We start from the raw sequence: 23,718 nt of genomic DNA on the forward strand, positions 1-23,718 counted from the left end.
ATTAAAACGAGATATTCAGATAGTGGGTATTTGGCTTGGAATTTTACTTTTTGGAGTTCTTAACCAGTTCTGTAGTTGAAGGCATTATTTGGCCACATATATGCAACAGCCTTCTATTGAGCACCTATAGAGAGGCAGCAAGAGAAACGGCATGGGTTTCCGAGGATAGACAGACTTGGATTGGGATTTCCACTCTGTCCTTGATAGGATGTGTGGTCCCTCACAAAATGATGGAACCAGTGATGCCATCTGATTTTCACATTCCTTTTGTAACCCTGTAGAGTTGTGGTGAGGACTGTAAGACATTTTGAAGAACCTAGTATAGTTTCTGGTACATTATAAAGATTGAAGTTGCATTTTTACTCTGTCCTTTAATCCTATATCAAAAAGGGCAAGAATTTGAAAGTTTTACTAGTTGCTTGATGGTAATGGATGATTTTGAATTAAAAAATGTAAAACCACTTAAAAATGTAAAGAAGGAAGCTGTTTTTGCAGGTAAGCAGCCTATGGGTGTAGGTGTGATACACGTTTGGTTTTTGGTTTCTTTTTCTAAATATGAAGGTAACATTAATTGATTAAGGAAGCTTGGAAATTCTAGAAAAATTCATAGGAAAAATGTCAGGATCCTACTCCCCAGAGACAACTTCTTAATAGCTTTTTAAATGTATATGTGAGTATCAAATATATATGTTTAGTGTAAATATATGTTAATAGTACCAAAATCAACATGTATGCTTTTGTAAATCAATGAGCAATTAATTGAATTCACTTCTTATCTGGAAACAATTGTTGAAATTGTTAGATAGTACAAAAAACACCAATATGCCCTTCAGGCAGATTCATCAATTATTAACATTTTGCCTCATTTTTTTCAATATTTGCCCTCCGCACATGAGTACATACATATTTGATATGTGTACATACATGTATGTGCACCCTGTGCATTCTTGGTGTATAGCCTACATGTATATACATGTATATATATATATGTACATTAAAAAACGTGCGCATATACCCATGTTTTCTCTTCAAATCTTATTCAAGACTTAAGTTGCAGATGGCATATGGGATACATATATTACTCCTACCTGACCCTTTCAGTGTGTATTCCCTAAGAATAAGGCTCTTCTCTTGCATAGTCCTAGGACAGTTGTTAACTTGAGTACATTGAATGCTGATAGAATACTTCTTTCCAAATCCATTGTCCACATCCACCCAGTGTCATTTATAGCATTCCCCCTCCAGGACTAGATCCAGGTTGCATTTCGTTGTCATGTCTCTGGGGTCTAATCTGAAACAGTTCCTAGTCTTGGCCTTTTATCACACTGATGTTTCTGAAGAATACAGTCTTTCCTTGCCTTCACCTTTTAAGATAGAGTATTTGTCATTGGATTTTCTTTGACATTTTTTCCCCAAGTAGGTTCAGATTGCAGATTCTTTGCATCACTACAGAAATGGTTTTATGTCCTTCTCAGGGCATCATGACCAAAGGCCTGTGAGGTTTTGCCCCTCATTGTGAAAAAGGTACACTCAGAAGGCACAGGAAGAGGATGCGTAGGCTTAGGGCCCTGGAATCAGCTGCCTGGGTTTGAAAGCTGACTTTGCCCTGTCACCCTGTCGCCCTGTCACCCTGTCACCCTGGGCAGCTTTCATACGTTGTTGTGTCTCAGTTTCCCCAGCTGTAAAATGGGGATTTTTTTTTTTACAGTGCATAGATATCTACCTTATAAGGTTGTTCTTTGAATTTAATGAGTTAATGTATGTAGAGTCCTGAAGGAAGTGCCTGGCTCATAATTACCACTGTAGGTGCTGGGCATGATTATTCATCTATATTCTCCCAATGATACATTTTGAGAGGTTAAGAAAATAAAGACTCAAAAATGCTGAAATGCTATATGCATTGTTCAGCTCATACAAGTAGGATTCTAATTCTCATTAACTATGAAGATGTCCTTATTTGTGAGATCTCTGTTTGGTTTTTTTTTTTTTTTTTTTTGCAGTTCAAAAAACTTTTTTTATTAATATTTTTACAATGTACCATGAACATTTCTTCCATGCACATGGGTGAAAGTTCCCTACTGAAAGACAGAGTGTCAAAGTTGGGTCAAAAGGCTGCTGGTAACTGAGAGTGACACCTAAAGCAATGTATCAGCATAAGGTTAAAGCACATAGCCTGGCAAATGCCTGCCAGGGAAAGCGAGTTGGCAATATTCCCATCAGAGAAATCAGAATTAAAGGCCAAAGGCATTAAACATATGGAACATCTTCTAAGTCCTTCTGGCCCCTCCCTCCGCCCCTCACCCCCCTGACACCTCGTTGTCCCCTTGGGGCAAACGGATCCTGTACATCTCTTGGCATCCAATGAAAACCACCCATTTTCTGTTTTTTCCTTAACTCTTCCTGAGCCCTTGAAATATCTCCACATTCTCTCATCATCTCCTCACTGCCCAAGTGCCTTTCCTGTAAGTCCTCCTGATAGTCCTTGGGGGAATCATCCGTCCCCCTGTCTGTTTTTCTTTTTGCTTTCCTGGGAACGTAATCTTCAGCTGGGCGCTTTTCAGCAGCCCGTGGCTCACCCTCAGGCTTTGCCTGGGATTCTGGCTTGCCCTCATCTTGTGGTTTTCCCTCATCATTGGACTTGCCCTGCTTTTCTTGTTTTCCATCATCTTCTGGTTGTCCCTCATCATCTGGCTGTCCCTTATTCTGGAGCTTTCCCTCATGCCCTGGCTTCTCCTCTACTTCCAGCTTTTCTACCTCATCTAATTTTCCTTCATCTTCTGTATCTACTTCATCTTCTGGCTGTCCCTCGATTTCCAGCTTTCCTTCGTTTTCTGGCTTCCGTTCATTTTCTTTGTAGACCTTTTCCATGTTGAGATTCTCCCTCCTTTGCCTGTCCTGTACTGATCCTGCAGGTCTTTCCTCTTCTTGTCTGGGTTGGTGCCCACAACCACAGACCAGAAGACCTGCAGGGCTATCCACCAGCTGCCCCTTCGGCTCTTAGTCCGAAATCTTTCTCTACGGAAACAGGGAGCTGGTCTGTTTGGTTTTTATAAGATCTGCAAGCACATCTGATTTCTACAGAAGAGGTTTGGAAGATAATAGATCACATTCTTGGGTCACATAGTCGCAGAGCCTCTAGGAGAGAAAGTTGAACTGTTCCCACCCTCTGTCCAGAGAAATATATATTGTCCTCTGACTTCATCTTTGACAAGTGAACCACAGCTTGTTCATTTGGAAGCTAGTTATCACTATTGAAGTATTACCAGATAAAACAGATTAATTTTATTTTGAAAAATCTTAGAACATTTGTGGAAATACTTGGGAGTTTTTAAGTGCCAAAATGGCACTAATTTACCAGTTGACCCTCAGGCTTTGTGATAAAATTTGAAGTTTTCCTTTATGTGACTTTACAAGTGTGTTTGCATAGAACTGTGATACCTTGGGACCTGCATGTTCCCTTTGTCTCTCTTCATTTTTGGAGGAGCTTCCTTTCTGTGCATTGGCACAGGTAGAGGAAACATGTTGAAAACAATCTATGTCTTCTCTTTTTTGCTTACTCACTTAAAGTGATCTAGATCTTTAGCAATGTCTTTTTATCTTGGGAAAGGATTTGATTCCATGGATTTTGTAGAGGAGAAACCCAACAATCTGGAAACTCTTACTCCAGCAGGTGAAGTAGATGTGTAAGCAGAACCAAACCTCATACAGGTGACAATCCACCTGATGTGCTGTATGGAATTATAGGGAGGTTATATGGTCATGACTTTTTTCCTCACCAAGCTACCAAAACATCACCCATTTCCTACTTGCCTTACCTTCTCTCTCTTGAGTCATTAGTGGGTTAGGATAGTGAGGTGGAGAGAATGGAGGAAGGGCAACAAGCTGTGCTTATCAAAAGGAAGAACTGAACCAGGAAGGATGGAGATAGGTCAGTTGTTTTTGCAACCAGACTTCATTCCCTCTTCTTTTTTTGCAGTGAAACCCTGATTCCCTTCTGGGGGAACCTTAATACCTTGCTAGGGCTGCTGTAAGACATTACCACACATGTAGTTACTACAAACAAGTTTATTACAGTTCTGGAGGAGATTATTTTTTAAAAGATTTTATTCATTTATTCATGAGAGACACAGAGAGAGAAGCAGGGACACTGGCAGAGGGAGAAGCAGGCTCCATGCAAGGAGCCCAATGTGGGACTCGATCCCGGGTCTCCAGGATCACAACCTGGGCCAAAGGCAGGCACTAAACCTCTGAGCTATCCAGGGATTTCCTAGAGGAGTTTAAAAATCTAAAATCATTTCCTTACCTGGATTCCCAAGTTTGAGCAGTTGTAGGTTTGCCTTCATTGTGGAAGCTCTTGCCTTTTCCAGGCAGCCTGCATGCCTGGTCTGGTGGCCCCTAGCCAGCAACCATGTTGTGCTGACTTCTGCATCCACATCACACCTCCAACTCTTGCTACAACCCTCCTGCCTCCCTCCTAAAGACCCTGTGATGACAGTGCCACCTGAGTAACCCAGGATACTTTCTTCATCTCAAGTCCCTTCATCCAGTCACATCTGCAAAGTCCCTTTGTGGAAGGTAACACATCCAGATGTTCCAGGGATTAGAATGCTGGCATATTTGGGGGGCCACTATTCTGACCATAGGCACCATCATTTCCCCTCTCTCAGTCCAAGTTCTTTGGGGGTGAACCCCACCTCCAGCAGAGGAGAAGTAGAAGATCTTGATCTAAGCCAATTGGCACATCCTAGTGGTTCAGAGGGAAGTGTGACACAGCCAATGGAATAAAACAAAACCACACCTCTTAAATGGGTCTCAGTTTCTTCTGGTTCAATCAATCCCTTTCAGATTAGTTCGGTCTTTCTCATGTTCAACTCAAGGTTCAAGTCATGACCAATGCTACTGGCATCTCAAAGACTGATGTGGATTTAGACCATCACTGCTGGTAGGTCTCAGCAACATTCTGCCCCTTCCTGTTTCATTCTGACCTCACAGTATCCTACAAGACTGCATCTCCCCCACTCGCCCTTGCCTCTCTAGACTCACTTACTGCTCCTTCCTTCACTCCGTCTTGCTGGTATTTGTGTATTTGTGGAACACTCTGGCGTATTCCAGGCTTGGAGGCCAACCTTGTTATAGCCTCTGTACCAATGCTTCTCCTTCTGCGTCCCATGGCTCACCCTCATTTCCCTCAGGCTTTCACTCCTGAGACCTTCCTGGGCTTCTCTGGCTAAAACTCCACCACCCTGCTTCCTTCCATGCTCTGTTCCTGTGTGTCCCTCACTCACTGAATATGGCACATACTTGATCTGTTTATTGTCTGTTCCTCCACCAAGATGAAGATTCTGTGACAGCAGGGATTTTGTGTTTTGATCACTGCTATGTCCCCACTGCCTAGAGCTGACTGGTATAGTGTAGGTGCTCAGTAAGTCTTGGTGGGAGGGTGCCATCATGCATATACACAGGTTAACAGTGTAAAATGCATTATTTTTTAATTAAATTTTTTTAATTGGAGTTCGATTTGCCTACATATAGCATAACACCCAGTGCTCATCCTGTCAAGTGCCCCCCTCATTGCCCGTCACCCAGTCACCCCAACCCCCCGCCTACCTTCCTTCCACTACCCCTTGTTTGTTTCCCAGAGTTAGGAGTCTCTCATGGTTTGTCACCCTCACTGATATTTCCCACTCATTTTCTCTCCTTTCCCCCTTATTCCCTTTCACTATTTTTTATATTCCCCAAATGAATGAGACCATATAATGTTTGTCCTTCTCCGATTGATTTATTCACTCAGCATAATACCCTCCAGTTCCATCCACTTCGAAGCAAATGGTGAGTATTCGTCCTTTCTAATGGCTGAGAAATATTCCATTGTATATATAGACCCATCTTCTTTATCCATTCATCTTTCGATGGACACCGAGGCTCCTTCCACAGTTTGGCTATTGTGGACATTGCTGCTATAAACATCGGGGTGCAAGTGTCCCGGTGTTTCACTGCATCTGTATCTTTGGGGTAAATCCCCCAGCAGTGCAATTGCTGGGTCGTGGGGTAGGTCTAGTTTTAACTCTGAGGAACCTCCACACAGTTTTCCAGAGTGGCTGCACCAGTTCACATTCCCACCAACAGTGCAATAAGGGTTCCCCTTTCTCCACATCCTCTCCCACATTTGTTGTTTCCTGTCTTGTTAATTTTCCCCATTCTCACTGGTGTGAGGTGGGATCTCATTATGGCTTTGATTTGTATTTCCCTGATGGCAAGGAATGCAGAGCATTTTCTCATGTGTTTGTTGGCCATGTCTTTATCTTCCTCTGTGAAATTTCTATTAATGTCTTTTGCCCATTTCATGATTGGATTTGTGTGGAATCAGAAAAGACCCCGAATAGCCAGGGGAATATTAAAAAAGAGAACCAGAGCCAGAGGCATCACAATGCCAGATTTCAGGTTGTACTACAAAGCTGTGATCATCAAGACAGTGTGATACTGGCCCAAAAACAGACACATAGATCAATGGAACAGAATAGAGAACCCAGAAATGGGCCCTCAACTCTATGGTCAACTAATATTTGACAAAGCAGGAAAGACTATCCACTGGAAAAAGGACAGTGTCTTCAATAAATGGTGCTGGGAAAATTGGACAGCCACATGCAGAAGAATGAAACTAGACCACTCTCTTACACCAGACACAAAGATAAACTCAAAATGGATGAAAGATCTAAATGTGAGACAAGATTCCATCAAAATCCTAGAGGAGAACACAGGCAACACCCTTTTTGAACTCGGCCACAGTAACTTCTTGCAAGATACAGCTATGAAGGCAGGGGAAACAAAAGCAAAAATGAACTATTGGGACTTCATCAAGATAAAGAGCTTCTGCACAGCAAAAGAAACAGTCAACAAAACTAAGAGACAACCTACAGAATGGGAGAAGATATTTGCAAATGACATATCAGATAAAGGGCTAGTGTCCAAGATCTATAAAGCACTTATTAAACTCAACAGCAAAGAAACAATCCAGTCATGAAATGGGTAAAATGCATTCTTACTGTGGAATTTAGTTAAAAGAAAACCCCACCCTGCCTCAGTCTGACCCCATCCCTCACCTTCCTCCTCCTCCTCAGCACAGAGTTTCAGAGTTCGCCATGTGTTGATGAACAGACTTCCTCTAGGGATGGCTGTTGGCCACCATACTCTTACAGAAGCCTCGATATCAAATGCAGAAGAAACTTCAGAGCCAGGAGGAGGGGCTGGTTTCCTTCCGCATTTTCACACTTGTTCTGAATTCCTCTTGCAAAAGTGGCTACCATTTCTAATGTATTCCATCCATGGCTACTTGCCTCCTTGCTGAGCTGTTCTCTGTTCATGGCTCGTAGCTTCCCATTTCTGTAACATAGCAGCTCCCGCTCTTGGCCTTCCTCTCCAGCTGATCTCATTGCTTCCAGTGACTTCATGGGGTAGGGTTCTAGCTCCTGACCTACCCTTTCCAGTGGCTCTGTCCTCCTCACCCCTCTGCCACCACTCTCCAGTCTTCCTTGGAGGTTGTCAGCACCAGGACATAAATACCTTGGGGATCTTGACTGTATATACACCACTTTGCAACCATGGCTTTCTCTCCTTTCATCTTAATTGCAGAAATATCCTCTAGGGCCGTTATTTTTTACCCCAACTCTTCTCAGAATGGACCACTTTCTTACTAAGAACAGTTTCTGTTTTTTTTTTCTTTTTTTTTTTTTTTTTTGGCTTCCTCATTCAGATTTGGTTCCACTGCCCATGATTAAAATCATGTTTAGACAATACTCTTTATTGCTTCCACTCACCATCCCTATCTAGCAAACACCAACCATCTCTGGGTTCATAGGGAACTATCTAGCCCCAGGGAAGGTTCTAGAAAATATAGAGAGGCCTTGAGGTGGCTCGGCATCCCTTTCATTTTAATTTAGGGCCCTTTCAGTACTGCATTCAAGATGAGTTTGTGGCTATAAACCAAACAACCTTGTTTTTAGGAAGTGAACCCATGCTGACCACTTAATGATTGTTAGGACTCCAGGAACTGGGTCAAGACTCTTCTGGAAAGGTATTGGTGTGCCCATTAGTAGATGTTTTGGGAGGTGGTTATTTGGAAACGAGGTGAACCTTAGGCCTTGGGGCAGGGGGACTTCCTGTGCACTTCAGTCCCTGATCCAAGAACAGGGAGGCAGGGGCAGCCAGGATGATGGGGGATTGGCTTGTGCTCTTGTGGAACTTGGTTTCTTCCCACCAAGGAAATATACTGGTAGGGCAGGCCTCGGGGCGGGGGAGGGGGGGTCTTTCCAGCCTGAGGGGACGTGTGTGTTCTGTCTCAAGCAATGGTGGGAACATGGAACATGAGGAGAGCAGGACTCCCTGTCAAAGGGGTGTGTGGCTCAGGTGAAAACCTCTCAATTCAGCCACCAGTTCATAGATTAAAATGGCTGCTCGGGTGTTGATTTGAAGAGCAGATTGTGAAGAGCTGACAGTTGTCCTGAGAGAAACTCTCAAACTTCTTCCTTTGTCCTCCGAGGAGACACTGGTGAATCTCAGGCTGCTTGGGAAGAGCAATGGAGCTGAGCTGAGCCCAGGTGCTGAGACTAGCAAGCAGGGATTGGCTTTCAGGGAAGAGCCGGAGGGGAGGGTTCTATGTGTATCTCGCTGTCCCAGGAGTTGTCAACGGGTGAAATCGAGGGGACCAGGTGCTAGTGAAACCACCTCTTGGTGTCCTTGTACATATTGAGGGTGGGGGAAAGCCCCAGGGAAAGCCTTGTGGTGCCTGGTGCTTGACTCCTTAATCCTATTATGAAGATTTGTGTGTCCTTAATTTGATAATTGGGTCAGATTTATACAACACTTAGAGTTATCTGTAAATGGTATTAATTTCAAATAAGAATCAGAATCATCTTATTGAGTTCTTTTAGGGTTGATCATAAAGCTTCCTGAGGAAGAGATATCACTGTCTAACCCCCAAGAATGACCTTCACAGTAGACCTTCCAGGATACTTCAGAGAATGTGCGTCTTCTCTTCCACCATCACACGGAAGGGGTAGCTTGGCCTTCTCCATCCATGTAATGTTGACTATTGAGCTACATCACTTTTTCTTAGGGAATTCTCCTTAGTGTCTCAACCACAATATTTTAACTGTTGTGATGTGTTTGAAAAGGGAAGCACAAGCATTTGTTAGATTCAAGTAACACCTATGGTTGGAACCTCTTTTATGCTTTCTAAAACTAGGTAATACATTTGAGTCCTTAATCTCCTGACTGATTTTGCCTGACTGATTTTATTTTGGTGAAATGGCACTATGGAATTTCAAGGTGAACAAAGGAGGGTTCTTGGAAGTTCTGATGTGTCTTCCCGCATCTTCAGTCACTGAGGTGAACTCACATGGGGTTCTAGATTGTCCGTGGGGGTGGGCCTACATTCCATAGAATTGGGCTAATGGCTTTTCTAAAAAAATTTGTCATTCAAAGTACATTTTGTTTTAATTTGGTACCTCCAAAATCCTGTCCCTCAGACTCTTTCATTTTTCTTGAAGTTAAACAATAACCACCTAAAACACATACTTTTCACTTTTTAAATAGTAAATCAAAGGCTAGGAACTCTCAAAATGAATTGTTGCAAAATTCGATCCTACCACCAGGTGGCAATGTGGTCTCATGTCTTGAGGCTTTTCCCATCATGGAAAACCCAAGTTGAAAATCCACATTTGAAACAAAATCAAACTATTATGTTTTAAATTCAAATTTTAATTACCAAATTAAGGAAATGTTTGTTTTGATTCTAAGGATAAATATAATACTCCTTGCCCCTCCTTGATATAAAGTTTGTTTTTTCCATTATAAAATAATGGGATAATTATAATAATCATGTGGGTGAACCCTTTAATCTTTGATTAAAAGATATTATAGAATAATATCTTTAATTTAATTATTAACTTTCATCTGTGTGACTTAATTGGTCGCAGGTATTAATTTTTTATAATGCCTTATAATTGTGTAAGGTGTTACCTGTTTATTTTTATCTGGTCCTTCACTCAGACGTTGAATAACTTTCTGATTTAATGATTGAAGTTACTAAATTCTAGCTTCGATATCTATCTTCCCTCCCTCCCCAGGTTAACATGTAAATGGCTGCCCTATCTACCAATTGTCAAATGGAAACTCTGGCCAAGGGGAGAGCAAAGCTTGAATATGGGCTTAAAAATAACAGTAACTTAAAAAGCAAAAACTTAAGTTTTTTATTGTAAGAGAGTTAATATATAATTGTCTTTGAATTTATGGTTTTGGAATGCTAATGAGAGTAAAGTAATTTCATTAACATTATTACTTTGATTTATTTATGTAAAGATTTCATTTATTGATTTGAGAGAAAGAGAGAGCACTGAGGGAGAGGAAGTAGCAGATTCACTGCTGAGCAGAGAGCCCTACAAGGGGTTCGATCCCAGGACCCTGAGATCATGACCTGAGCCAAAGGAAGACGTTTAACTGACTGAGCCATCCAGGCATCCCACATTATTACTTTTAAGACCCAATTTAGCTTTAGCTTTTCTCTGTTCCCAAGCAGGTATTGTATATCCATCTGGTTGTGTGCACACCTGTTTGGAATAGATTTTTTTTTTTTTTACCACAAATTTCTCTGTGAATTTATTGATGATGATATTAGGAACAGATCGCTAGTTCATATTTAGACAATGTTAGAATGAACAATGGAAAAGTTACTAGTTAATCAGTTCCACCACTTCATGAAAACAGAATGGTATTTTATGTTTAGAGTAGTAAAAAGTAACAAGTCTTTCAACTGTTAAATCTCCTTTAAGTAAGGTGAACAGGGAAATTCTAAAAATCACATTTTCTTGACAATAAGCCTTGGTAGAGAAATCTGGATATGGCGTACATTCTAGTAATTCTTAAAACCACACTATAATATGCACATTATTGCTTTCTAAATGCAATTCATTCCCCTTTTTCAAAAATACCTGTGCTGCAAATGTACAGGTGTGTGCCCCAAACGAATGGTGCATTGCCTGTGTCCCACCCAGAGGACTTCTGGGTTACAGTCGTGACTCCCGGGGTGGCACAGAGCGGTCTCAGGAATATCTAACACCATGCTGCAGTTTGATGTGCCAACGTAGATTTGTTTGTTGCCATTATTTCCTGCTGTGTTCTTGTGATCAAAATTCTACTTTAGTTGTTTCTTCATAGCACTTATGATTCCTTCTGTGCTTGCGTTAACTTTTCATTTGATATGTTAAGGAATGAAGTCAGAATTCGTGTACAGTAGCCCGTGAGTGGGTCAGCTGTTAACAGGTGGTGGTGACAGGTGGCTGAAGAACTGGCTCCAGCAGTTGAGACTTCACACCCCGCGCTGAGGTTGGCATCATCAGAATTTGTCACTGGACACTACCAGTTTCCTGTGGAATCTTCGAAGTGCTGAATGAAAACCACACAGTCAGCCGCTGCCCAGAGGATCTGCTAGGCATCCGTGGTCTCCGGATTTGGTGGCATTTACATTTCTAGTTGCGTATTTCAGTTTCTGCTTGATTATATACTAATGCTGCAATTTTTTTTCTCTCTTCTATATGTTCTTCTGAAATAGTTACCACTTTGTAGCTCACTTTGGTTGAGGAAGTGTGATGAACTCACACCAGCATCGTGTTAAATTGCAATCCAGGTAAGAAATAGAAATTATTGGCTAGAATGATCGTTTATTTTTAATACGTTTGAAATAAGAAAATTAAGAAGTTATAGCTATTATTAGTTAATTTGCATAATCATTAGCCCCCGCCAATATAAATTGATTTAAATTACTATTTTTGTTAAATAGTAAGATAAATTGAGAAATTTTATAGTAAAGAGAGAGAGATCTGATTTTTAAGAATTGCCTTCTACACTAGGGGTCTTCCAAATGACAGTCCATCAACCAAATCTGGCCTGCCTTTGTTTTTCTTAATGGCCTACAAGCGAAGAATGGTTCTTACATTTTATGTAAGTACCTACATATATTCTCAAATTTACCTGTTGGCCCACATAGCCTAAAACATTTACTGTGTGGTCTTTTTTTTTTTTTTTTTTCGTCTTTAAAGGTTTTATTTATTTATTTATTTATTTATTTATTTATAAATTTATTTTTTATTGGTGTTCAATTTGTCAACATATAGAATAACACCCAGTGCTCATCCCATCAAGTGCTCCCCTCAGTGCCCATCACCCAGTCACCCCCACCCCCCGCCCACCTCCCTTTCTACCACCCCTAGTTCGTTTCCCAGAGTTAGGAGTCTCTCATGCTCTGTCTCCCTTTCTGATATTTCCCACTCATTTTTTCTCCTTTCCCCTTTATTCCCTTTCACTATTTTTTATATTCCCCAAATGAATGAGACCATATAATGTTTGTCCTTCTCCAATTGACTTACTTCACTCAGCACAATACCCTCCAGTTCCATCCACGTCGAAGCAAATGGTGGGTATTTGTCATTTCTAATGGCTGAGGAATATTCCATTGTGTACATACACCACATCTTCTTTATCCATTCATCTTTCGATGGACACTGAGGCTCCTTCCACAGTTTGGCTATTGTGGACATTGCTGCTAGAAACATCAGGGTGCAGGTGTCCCGGCGTTTCATTGCATCTGTATCTTTGGGGTAAATCCCCAGCAGTGCAATTGCTGGGCCATAGGGCAGATCTATTTTTAACTCTTTGAGGAGCCTCCACACAGTTTTTCAGAGTGGCTGCACCAGTTCACATTCCCACCAACAGTGCAAGAGGGTTCCCCTTTCTCCACATCCTCTGTTTGGAATAGATCTTACTAAATACAAAAAGTGCCTGTGCTCCAACATACTACCCTAGCTAAGAGCCAAGGATGAAGAAGACAGCTTTGATGAGAATCTTCATCTGAATGCTTGAACTGCATCTGGTAAAATGGCCACCCAGTATGGGTGCTAGCCAGTGGGGGTAGAGGAAGGCTCGAGTGTACAGGTTAGGAATAAAGTAGGTGAATCAAGGATGATTCACATACTGAATGAACATCTACTCTGTGGCTGTCAGTTTACCTACATTAGCTCAGGCAGTCCTTCTAACCAATCAATATCCTTCCCTTTCACAGGGGAGAAAACAGGTTTACCAGGTGTGGTAGGCAGAAAAATGGCCCCTGAAGGTCCACATCCTAATCCCTGGAAACTGGCTATATTATGGTACGTGGCAAAGAGGTTAAGGTAGCAAATGGAATAAGGTTGCTAAGCATCTGACTTTTAAATAGATCATCCATATTATTGGTGGGCCCATGGTAATCACAGGTCCTCACCACTGGGAGAGGGTGAACTAGGGATATGGTAGTGTGTGAGTGCCTCTGCCTAAGGCTGCTGACCTGAAGGTGGCAGAGGACGCTACAGTCCAAGGAATGAAGAGGCATCTAGAGTCTAGAAAAGGCAAAGAAACAGATTCCTCTCTAGAGCCTCCAGAAGGGATACCACCCTGCAGATACCTTGATTTTAATCCAATGAGACCCATTTTGGATTTTTGACCTCCAGACTGGTCAGACAATAAATATTACTTGTCTTAAGTCACTAAATTTGTGGTGACCTGTTATAGCAGCCACAGGAAACTATCGTATACAGTAATATATAGTTATATAGTATAGCTTACACATGCAGTGTACAGTGATTCCAGTGATATCATGGCTCAGAGGACTGGGAAATGTAATATTATTGTTTTATGGATCAAGTGATAGTTCTCACCATCCTCCACTGCTAGGTAGAGGATGAGTTGGAGGGGGTGTTCACATTTCTGTTCTATTTGAAATCTAGTCTTAATCCAATAACTAAAAAAATCCTTGCAGGCAGTGCTGTTTTTTTAAATTGAGTTATAATTGACATACAAAATTATATTAGTTTCAGGTGTATAACATAGTGATTCACATTCCATACATTACTCAGTGCTCACCATAAGTGTAGTCACCATCTGTCACCATACAAGCTAGTACAATATTATCAGTTAAACTCCCTATGCTCTATATTATATCCCTGTGTCTTATTTATTTTATAACTGAAAGTTTGTACTCCTTGATCCCTTTTACCTGCTCCCCCGCCACCAGCCTTCCTCCTCATTGGCAACCACCAATCTGTTCTCTGTATTCATGAGTCTGAGTTTTGTTTTGTTTTTTAGATTCACATAAGTGGAATCATGCAGTATTTGTCTTTCTCTGTCCTACCGTCCTTAGAACAGTACTTTCAAGGTCCTTCCATGTAACACATGGCAATATTTCATTCTTTTTTATGGCTAGGTAATATTCCATTGCAAGTATGTATACCACATCTTCTTTATCCATTCATCCATCTGTGCACACTTTGGTTGTTTCCATATCTTAGCTATTGTAAATAATGGTGCATTGAACTTGGGGGGTGCATATGTCTTTTCCAGTTAGTGTTTTTGTTTTCTTTGTATAGATATCCAGTACTGGAATTGATGGATCAAATGGTATTTCTATTTTAAATCTTTTGAGGAAATTCCATACTGTTTCCAGAGTGACTGGATCAATTTACAGATCCACCAACAGTGCATGAGGAGGGATCCTTTCTCTCCACATCCTTGCCAACACCTGTTTTTCCTGGTCTTTTTGATGGTAGCCTTTCTGACACATGTGAGGTCTCATTGTGGTTTTGGTTTGCATTTCCCTGATGATTAGTGATGTTGAGCATCTTTTCAATTGCCTTTTGTCCATCAGTATGTCTTTGGAAAAATGTCTATTCAGATCTTCTGCCCATTTTTAAATCTTATTTTTTGGTTATTGATATGTATAAGTTGTTTATATATTTTGTATATTAACCCCTTATCCAATATATCATTTGCAAATATCTTCTACCATTCAGCGACTTACTTTTTTGTTTTGTTGATGGTTTCCTTTGCCATGAAGGGCTTTTTAGCTTGAGGTGGTTCTGTTTGTTTATTTCTACTTTTGTTTTCCTTGTGTTTGGATCAGATCCAGAAAATGTTACTAAGACTGATGTCAGGGAGCTTACCACATATGCTTTCTTCCAGGAATTTTATGGTTTCAGGTCTTACATTCAAGATAAGTGGTCCGCTTTCAGTCTTTTGCATGTAGCTGTCCAGTTTTCCCAACACCATTTGTTGAAGAGATATCTTTTTCCAATACATATTCTTGCCTCCTTGTCATAAATTAATTGACCACATATGTGTGGGTTTATTTCTGGGTTCTCTATTTGCTTCCATTGATCTATGTGTCTGTTTTTATGCCAGTGCCATATGATTTTGATTAGTATAGTTTTGCAGTATAGTTTGAAGTCAGAAAGTATGGTATGTCACAGTTTCTTCTCAAGATTGTTTTGGCTACTTGGAGTCTTTTGTGGTTCCATAAATTTTTGAATTATTATTCTAGTTCTATGAAAAATGCCATTGGAGTTTGGATAGGGATTGTACTGAAACCTTAGGTTGCTTTTTCTGGTTTTGGTATCAGGGTAATGCTGGCTTGAAAATGAGTTGGGAGCCATTCTCTCCTCTTTAATTTTTTCTGAAGAGATTAAAAGGTATTTAATCTTTGAATGCCTGGTAGCATTCACCAGTGAAGCTATCTGGTTCTGGACGTTCATTTGTTGGGAGGTTTTTGATTATTGATTCAATCTCCTTACTAGTAATTGGCCTATTCAGATTTTTTATTTCCTCGTGATTCAGTCTTGCAAAACTTTAAATTTCTAGAAATTTTGTCCATTTCTACTAGATTGTCCAGTGTGTTGGCATAGAGTCATTCATGGTAGCCTCTTAGGATTCCTTGTATTTATGTGGTATCAGTTGTAGCTTCTCTTTCATTTCTGATTTTATTTAATGTGCCCTTTCTTTTTGGCTTGATGAGTTTGGCTGAAGGTTTGTTTATTTTGTTTACCTTTTCAAAGAAACAGCTCTTAGTTTCATTAAGCTGTTCTATTGCCTTTTGAGTCTCTATTTCGTGTGTGTGTGTATGTGTATGTATGTATATACATATATATACATATTATTTTTTGAGGGAGAGAGAGAGCAAGTAGTTAGGGGAGGGGCAAGGGGAGAGGGAGAATCTTTTCTTTTTTTATAAATTTATTTTTTATTGGTGTTCAATTTGCCAACATATAGAATAACACCCAGTGTTCATCCCCATCAAGTACCCCCCTCAGTGCCCGTCACCCAGTCTCCCCCACCCCCCGCCCACCTCCCCTTCCACCACCCCTAGTCCGTTTCGAGAGGGAGAATCTTAAGCAGGCTCCACACCCAGCACAGAGCCCAGCACAGGGCTAATCTCATGACCCTGAGATCATGACCTGTGCCCAAATCAAAAGTCAGATGCTTAACTGAGCCACCCAGGAGCCCCTATATCATTTATTTCTGTTCTGATCTTTATTATATCCTTCCTTCTATTCACTTTGGGCTTCATTTAGTCTTCTTTGTCTAGTTCCTTTAGGTGTAAAATTAAATTGTGTATTTGAGATTTCTCTTGTTTCTTGCAGTAGACCTGTAGAAATAGTAATAGTAATGAACTCCTCCCAGAGCTGCTTTTATTGCATCCCATAGATTTTGGTATGTTATAGTTCTGTTTGTTTGGGGTTTTTTTTTTTTTTTTTGGTCTCCACACATTATTTTTATTTCTCCTGTGATTCTTTTTCTGTGACCTAGGGCTTGTTCAGTAATGTGTTGTTCATTCTCCATGTATTTGTAGTTTTTTCCAGTGTTTTCCTCAAAATTGACTTACCACTATGGTCAGAAAAGATGCTTGACATGATTTCAATCTCCTTAAATTTGAGACTTGTTTTGTGGCCTCACATGTGATCTGTCCTGGAGAATATTCCTTGTGCACTTGAAAAGAGTGTAAATTCTGCTGCTTTTGGATGGAATGTTCTGTACATATCTTTTAATATATCTAGTCTAATGTGTTGTTTAAAGATGATGTTTCCTTATTGATTAATAAGGAAATCAGTCTGTCTGGATGACCTTTTCATTGATATAAGTTGGCTAGTAAAGTCTCTACTATTATTGTATTGCTATCAGTTTCTCCCTTTAGGTCTGTTAATATTTGCTTTAGTATCATATCCTTTCAGCTTAAAAAAAGTCTCTTTAACATTTGTAAATACAAAGCTGGGACGCCTGGGTGGCTCAGTGGTAAAGCGCCTGCCTTTGGCCCAGGGCATGATCCTGGAGTCCCGGGATCGAGTCCCACATCAGGCTCCTTGTGTGGAGCCTGCTTCTCCCTCTGCCTGTGCCTGTGCCTCTCTCTCTCTCTCTCTCTCTCTCTCTCTCTCTCTCTCTCTCTGTGTCTCTCATGAATAAATAAATAAAGTCTTAAAAAAACAAAACAAAACAGGGCAGCCCCAGTGGCTCAGTGGTTTAGCACCACCTTCAGCCCAGGGTATGATCCTGGAGACCCAGGATCGAGTCCCATGTCAGGCTCCCTGCATGGAGCCTGCTTCTCCCTCTGCCTATGTCTCTGCCTCTCTCTCTGTGACTCTTGCGAATAAATAAATAAAATCTTAAAAAAAAAAAAGAAAAAAACAAACAAAAAACAAACCATTTGTAAGTATACGTGCACCCAACATAAGTGTACCAAAATATATAAAGCAAATACTAACAATACTGATGAACTTTTGCTTGTCTGGAAAAATCTTTATGTCTCCTTTAATTCTGAATAATAACTGTGTCAGTACAGTATTCTTGGTTGGAAGTTTTTTCCTTTTAGCACTTTGAATATGTCATGCTATTTTTTTTTCTGGCCTGCAGAGTTTCTGCTGAGAAATCTGCTGATGGCCTTATGGGGTTTCCTTTTTACATATTAAATTTTTGTTTTTTTTCCCCCTGCTTTTAGGATTCTCTCTTTATCGTTAACTTTTGACACTTTAATTATGTGTTTTGGTGTGAATCTCTTTGGATTAATAATTTTTTGGAACTCTCTGCAATTCCTGAACCTGGATGTCTTGTTCCTACCCTAAGTTAGCGACATTTTCAGCCATTATTCCTTCAAACAAGTTTTCTTCCTTTTTCTGTCTCTCTTTTTCAGGGACCCCAATAACGCAAATGTTATTCTACTTGATGTTGTCCCATTCCTTGAAGTTATCTTTACTAAAGAAAATTTTTTCTTTTTTCTGCTCTGTCTTGGTGAGTTATATTAGTTTGTTTTCTAGCTTGCTGATCTGGTTTTCTGCTTCATCCAGTCTGTTACTGAACCCCCTTAGTGTGCTTTTCAATTAAGTTATTGTATCCTTGAGCTCTGAGACTTTTCTTTTTTAGCTCTTGGACTTCTGTTAATACTTTCTTATATTTCCTGTCTCTTTGTTGAAGTTCTTACTTTGCTGAAGTTCTTAGATGTTCATCATTTTTCTCCTGAGTTTGGTGAGGATCTTTATCATTACTTTGAATTCTTTATCAGGTAGGTAACTTGTTTTCATATCATTAAGGTCTTTCTCTGAGATTTTTATCTTGTTTTTTGTTTCTTTTTATTTGGAACATATTTCTTTGCTTCCTCATTTTGCTTGACTCTCTGTGTTGTATTTATTAGGCAAAGCAGCTACCTGTCTCAGTCTTAAAGGAGTGGTCTTGTGTAGGTGATGAAACTTCCTATTCAGCCTAGCCCTGGCTCTTATCTCTTGAGGCTTTGTGATTGTCTAACTTGCTTGATGTATTCTTGATATGTCCTCATTGTTGAGGGTGAGCCAAGACATGTCTTGATGTGGTCTTTTCATCCTGTGTTATGAGGAAGCAGTTCATCTAGTTTTCAGAGGGAAATAATCTGTATGTAACTATAGATTTGGTATGTCCATGGAAGGAGATGAATTCAGGATCTTTCTAAGCCACCATCTTGTAGAAGTCTCTATAAGGCTGCGTTTTTGTTTTTAGTAATTGTTGACTTTTTATTTCTTCTTTGGCCACCTGCTTTCTTCTGATGCAGTGTGTGTGTGTGTGTGTGTGTGTGTGTGTGTGTGTGTGTGTGTGTTTGTGTGGTGATTTGGTGGCAGTGGGGTAAGGAGTTCCTCCTGGGGAACTTTGGAGCCTTGTTAAGTGGGACTTTGGTGGGGCTGCTGCTCTATATTGGTTACCTGTAGGCAGGCCCAGTCTGTGCCTTCATGGAGAAATTGCACACTAGGCTTCTCCCCCAGCTCTGCATATTTTTTCATTTAGAAGGTAGCCCATCCTTTACAGATACTGCTGCTCCAGTCAGAACCATGGCATCCATGATCTGGGAAGGCCCTGCTATCTGACTGCTGGGCTATTGTCTTGCATCCCTCAAGTATTCTTACAGAGGGTCTCAGAGCTCACTGGCCTTCTGTCCCCTCACTGCCCAGCCCTCCTCTGTGCTCTGAGCTGTAGTCTGAACTTACATCCTCTCTTGCACCCCCAACTCCTAGTCTAGACATAATGATGTGTAGAGGGCAGACTTTATTTGAGTTCTCTAACTGTAGTCCTTTATAAATAAAATCGTAATACTCTTCCTAGTAGGGAAGCCTGTTTTTCAGGACTTTTGTCCGACTAAAGGTCCATACACTTGCCTTTTCTTTCTCCAGAGCAATAAATCTGGAAACTACAGAGGAACATGCTTTAAAGGAAGGTATTTAAGTGCATGCTTTGAGAATTGCTATAAATATCTCTATGGCACAATGTTTTGTATTGGTGTCAGCCTATCCATAGTAATGCTATTGGTGAGGAATGCCTAGGGCACTTACTTGGGCCAGTACTACTGTGGTGAGACCCTATAGACATTTCTCTCAGCCAGAGTCAATGTTATGGCCAGACTGGCTCTGTGATTGTTATTATGATTGCAAGATGCACCTAAGCAACAACAATCGGGGAACTTTGATAAAACAAGATTTATTATCACAAGTCCTGGAAGGTACATGGCATACCTGGGGCCACACAATGAGGCTGTGGAGAGAGACAGAAGGAGAGAGTGCAGAGCTGAGGTTTTGACTTTACTGGGGTCAGGGAAGGAATGCCTAAGGTTATGCACGTTTACTACTTATTAGCAAATTTAAAATGTAAGAAGAGCAGGAATTTAGGCACTAGAAGGGAAAGTGGGGTCTCACAAGTGGTCAGTTTCCTAGGTTTCCCAGGGCTTCCTGAAAAGGGAGATTCATGGGTGGGACAGCCTGGCTCTTTATCTAGTTGTGTAGCTGGTGATGTGTTTATTTGAGATGGATGTCTTTGAAGTGCCCTAATAATCAGAAGCTAATTGTCATGTGCTTAATCTACCCAGAGGCTGAACTGGGATTGGGGACTGAGTGACTGTTCTCAAAGAGATGACTTCTCACACCCTATAATGCCTGGGAAGGTGGAGAGAGGCTAGAAAGTCTCTGAGTAGGAAAAGCTGGTCCTATGGCCAGCATCTGGAGGAGAAGGGTCGATCATATCTCCCTCCTCTAATTACAGAGGCCTCTTTCCCTTTGCCTGGCATGGTTTACTAGGAAGAAGGGAATTACCAGCATTCTCTAGAAGGGGTTGATTCTGCTGAAGCCTGTCTGTATTAGAATGAAGAGCAAGGGCAGGGGCTGAGGTGCCATTGGGAATGTCTGCTTCTTATTACCTTGTGTAGGGGAGAGAGGGGCTAAATAGAGTTCATTAGCATCATTAGATAGTTTATTCTAAGAATGAATAAATGCATTTCCTTGACCTACCTCAATGGAGAGGAATGAAGCCTCAGGACATTTTCAATTCAAAAGATCTGATTTTAACTTTTGGGGAATAGTTTTATGTTTACTTCTTAACATACCATTTCTAATGATGTTTTTTGACTTCTAAGAGAACATTTTTTATTGACCATAAAGAATAAAACAATCTCTGTGGTGTCCAAACCATGTGTCACAATTCAGCCTAGAAGCATCTGTGCAGAGTGAGCAAACAAATTACAGAGAACCACCACCATACAGACTTTTATAGAATAAAATACAACTTTTAAGAGATGTTTACTGGTCAGAATAAAGGTATTTTGGAAATCCAAGAAAACATTACAATGAATTTTTACAAAGTTAGGATAATGGATTCCATGTGGAATTAGTCTTGTGGAGTGGCAACATTACCACTGGCTGACCCAATATCCATTCTCTCCTTTCATTCCACTGACAGAACTCTGCTAAAAAAGTGACATTTCTTGGCCTCCTTCATAGTTGGGTGGAGAGCCATGTGACAGAGCTATGAACAATCAGAAGTAAGTGGAAGGCTGCTGGGAATTTCTGGGATGTTTAACTTTCTTATTCTGGCTTCCACTACTTTTTCCTTGTATTATTCCCACCCCTCCCTTTTTCCCCCAGAATTTGGTTGGCTTTACCTCTAGAAGCTGTCTTCAGACCATGAAGCAAAGACTGAGAGGATCACATGACTGTCAGCCCTGAATATTTGAGCTGCTGAATTAATGCCAATTGGCCTACTCCTGGATTTCATGTACCATGAGAAGAATAAGCCTAATTTATTTAACTGACTTGTGGCCAAATTTTCTGTATTTCTAATTTATATATGACATTCCACTAATATAAATATACTTCTTGGGGAGGGGAGTGGGGGGATGGAGAAACTGGGTGATGGGCACTAAGGAGGGTACTTGACAGGATGAGCACTGGATGTTATACTATATGTTGACAAGTTGAATTTAAATAAAAATATTTTTTAAAATAAATGTACTTCTTTTATTTTTCTTATTAAAACACTTTTGTGGCCATGTGCCTGTATCTTTAGGAAGCTCAGGCTGTTCCTATAGAGGTCTCCTCTCCTGTCATCCTCCCCACACCTCACAACTGGCCAGTGGTGTCCATTCTGCTTCTGGGCAGAAAGCAAGTGAGAGAAACTAAAAACCCAGTTGCCCATCAGCAGAGTCTGTTGCTCATCGCATGACGTTGTTGTTGTTGTTGAAAAGGGTTCCTCGTCAGTCAGATGCTTTTTAGCCTGCCTTTGCGATGGCCTTTTCTTTTAAAAAGTTTATCTGAAAATGTCATTATTTCATCCATGTTCTTGAAGGGTATTTTTGCTCAGTATACACTATGAGGCATATAGTAGATTTTCTGTCAGTTCTTTAAAAATATCATTTCATTGTCTTTGGTTTTTACTGTTTCTCTAAGAAGAAAGCAGCCATAAGTTTATGTATTGCCTCTTTAAAGGAATGTATCTATTTATCCGGACCTCAGACGGCTTTAGGGTCTTCTCATTGTCTGATTTTTAGCAGTTTTATGATGATGCAGCAAAGGGTGTGTGTTTTGGGTTGTTGTTGTTTATTTACTCTCTTTGGGGTTTAAAAGACTTGTGGAATTTGTGACTTCATATTTTTCTAATCTTTTTTAAAGATTTGGAAATCATCTCTTCAAATATGCTTCTACCCAAATTCTTTCTTCTCCCCTAATTGGTTTCCAATTATTTATATGTTAAGCTTATTGTACATCCTATACAATTTACCCTCTCTTTAGTGTTTTCTTTTCTTTCTGTGTTTTATTCTTGGATATTTTCCTGTGATCTGCCTTCTACTTTACCATTTCTCTCTTCAGCTCTGGCTAAACCTATTTACTGAGTTTTAAATTTTGATGGCTGGATTTTTAAGTTCTAGTATTTCCTTTTTAAAACAATTTTGAGTTCTCTGACAAAATTCAAATTTTTTCTTTTATCTCCTGGCACATATTAAGGATAACTATTTTAAATTCTGTGCCTTATGCCTCAATTATCTGGAATCCAAAGGGTATTTTTGTTTTGTTTTCTTGTTTTCTAGTATGCTTGATTGTTTTAAGTTTAATGGTATACATTGTGTATGAAAAAAGGTTAAATAATTTGAACCCTAGAATGATTTTATCACCTTACAAAGAGGGTACACATCGATATAACCCTAGTGCATTCTGCACAGTTAGAATTATCAAGAGAGTTTTTTTTAATAAATTTATTTTTTATTGGTGTTCAATTTGCCAACATATAGAATAACACCCAGTGCTCATCCCATCAAGTGCCCCCCTCAGTGCCCATCACCCAGTCACCCCCACCCCTGCCCACCTCCCCTTCCACCACCCCTAGTTCGTTTCCCAGAGTTAGGAGTCTCTCATGTTCTGTCTCCCTTTCTGATATTTCCCACTCATTTTTTCTCCTTTCCCCTTTATTCCCTTTCACTATTTTTTATATTCTCCAAATGAATGAGACCATATAATGTTTGTCCTCTGATTGACTTATTTCACTCTTATATTCACTTATTTCAGCATAATACCCTCCAGTTCCATCCACACTGGGTATTTGTCGTTTCTATTGGCTGAGTAATATTCCATTGTATACATTGTCCACATTTTCTTTATCCATTGATCTTTCGATGGACACCGAGGCTCCTTCCACAGTTTGGCTTTTGTGGACATTTTTCCTTAAACATCGGGGTGCAGGTGTCCTGGCGTTTCATTGCATCTGTATCTTTGGGGTAAATCCCCAGCCGTGCAATTGCTGGACCATAGGGCAGATCTATTTTTAACTCTTTGAGGAACCTCCACACAGTTTTCCAGAGTGGCTGCACCAGTTCACATTCCCACCAACAGTGCAGGAGGGTTCCCTTTTCTCTGCATCCTCTCCAACATTTGTGGTTTCCTGCCTTGTTAATTTTCCCCATTCTCACTGGTGTGAGGTGATATCTCATTGTGGTTTTGATTTGTATTTCCCTGATGGCAAGTGATCCAGAGCATTTTCTCATGTGCTTGTTGGCCATGTCTTTGTCTTCCTCTGTGAGATTTCTGTTCATGT

At 40.4% G+C, this 23,718-nt stretch overlaps 1 protein-coding gene and 2 long non-coding RNA genes across 18 annotated transcripts in view; 1 reads left to right on the plus strand and 2 right to left on the minus strand.

The window, feature by feature from the left end:
- LOC112648071 (uncharacterized) overlaps positions 1 to 4,947 on the minus strand; it is a 47,342-nt gene extending 42,395 nt beyond the window's left edge. Inside the window, exon 1 of one of the 2 annotated variants that reach the window (XR_003128719.3) lies at positions 4,799 to 4,947. This is a non-coding gene — a long non-coding RNA (uncharacterized LOC112648071). Of the gene's footprint in view, positions 1 to 4,303 lie in introns of both variants that reach the window. The other variant, XR_003128720.3, reaches the window with a different exon arrangement.
- LOC112648069 (transcription elongation factor A protein-like 5) lies at positions 1,986 to 3,030 on the minus strand. Its single transcript, XM_025429533.3, has one exon. It carries the CDS (start codon positions 2,866 to 2,868, stop codon positions 2,248 to 2,250), a length of 621 nt encoding a protein of 206 aa, XP_025285318.1. The 5' UTR covers positions 2,869 to 3,030; the 3' UTR covers positions 1,986 to 2,247.
- A 44-nt stretch (positions 4,948 to 4,991) lies between the features above and the next one.
- On the plus strand, positions 4,992 to 21,932 carry LOC112648070 (uncharacterized). Of its 15 annotated transcripts, XR_003128714.3 has the most exons (9): positions 4,992 to 5,074; positions 5,792 to 5,829; positions 8,001 to 8,071; positions 8,537 to 8,594; positions 8,928 to 11,680; positions 11,904 to 11,994; positions 13,112 to 13,199; positions 21,094 to 21,175; positions 21,279 to 21,923. It is a non-coding gene; the product is annotated as an uncharacterized LOC112648070 (long non-coding RNA). The 15 variants fall into 15 exon arrangements; XR_003128711.3 differs by having other exon boundaries at positions 8,424 to 11,680; positions 21,279 to 21,926; XR_003128715.3 differs by lacking the exon at positions 8,537 to 8,594.
- Positions 21,933 to 23,718: the final 1,786 nt, after the last annotated feature.

Source organism: Canis lupus, chromosome 7 (genome assembly GCF_003254725.2).
Source record: "Canis lupus dingo isolate Sandy chromosome 7, ASM325472v2, whole genome shotgun sequence".
NCBI classification, from domain to species: domain Eukaryota; kingdom Metazoa; phylum Chordata; class Mammalia; order Carnivora; family Canidae; genus Canis; species Canis lupus.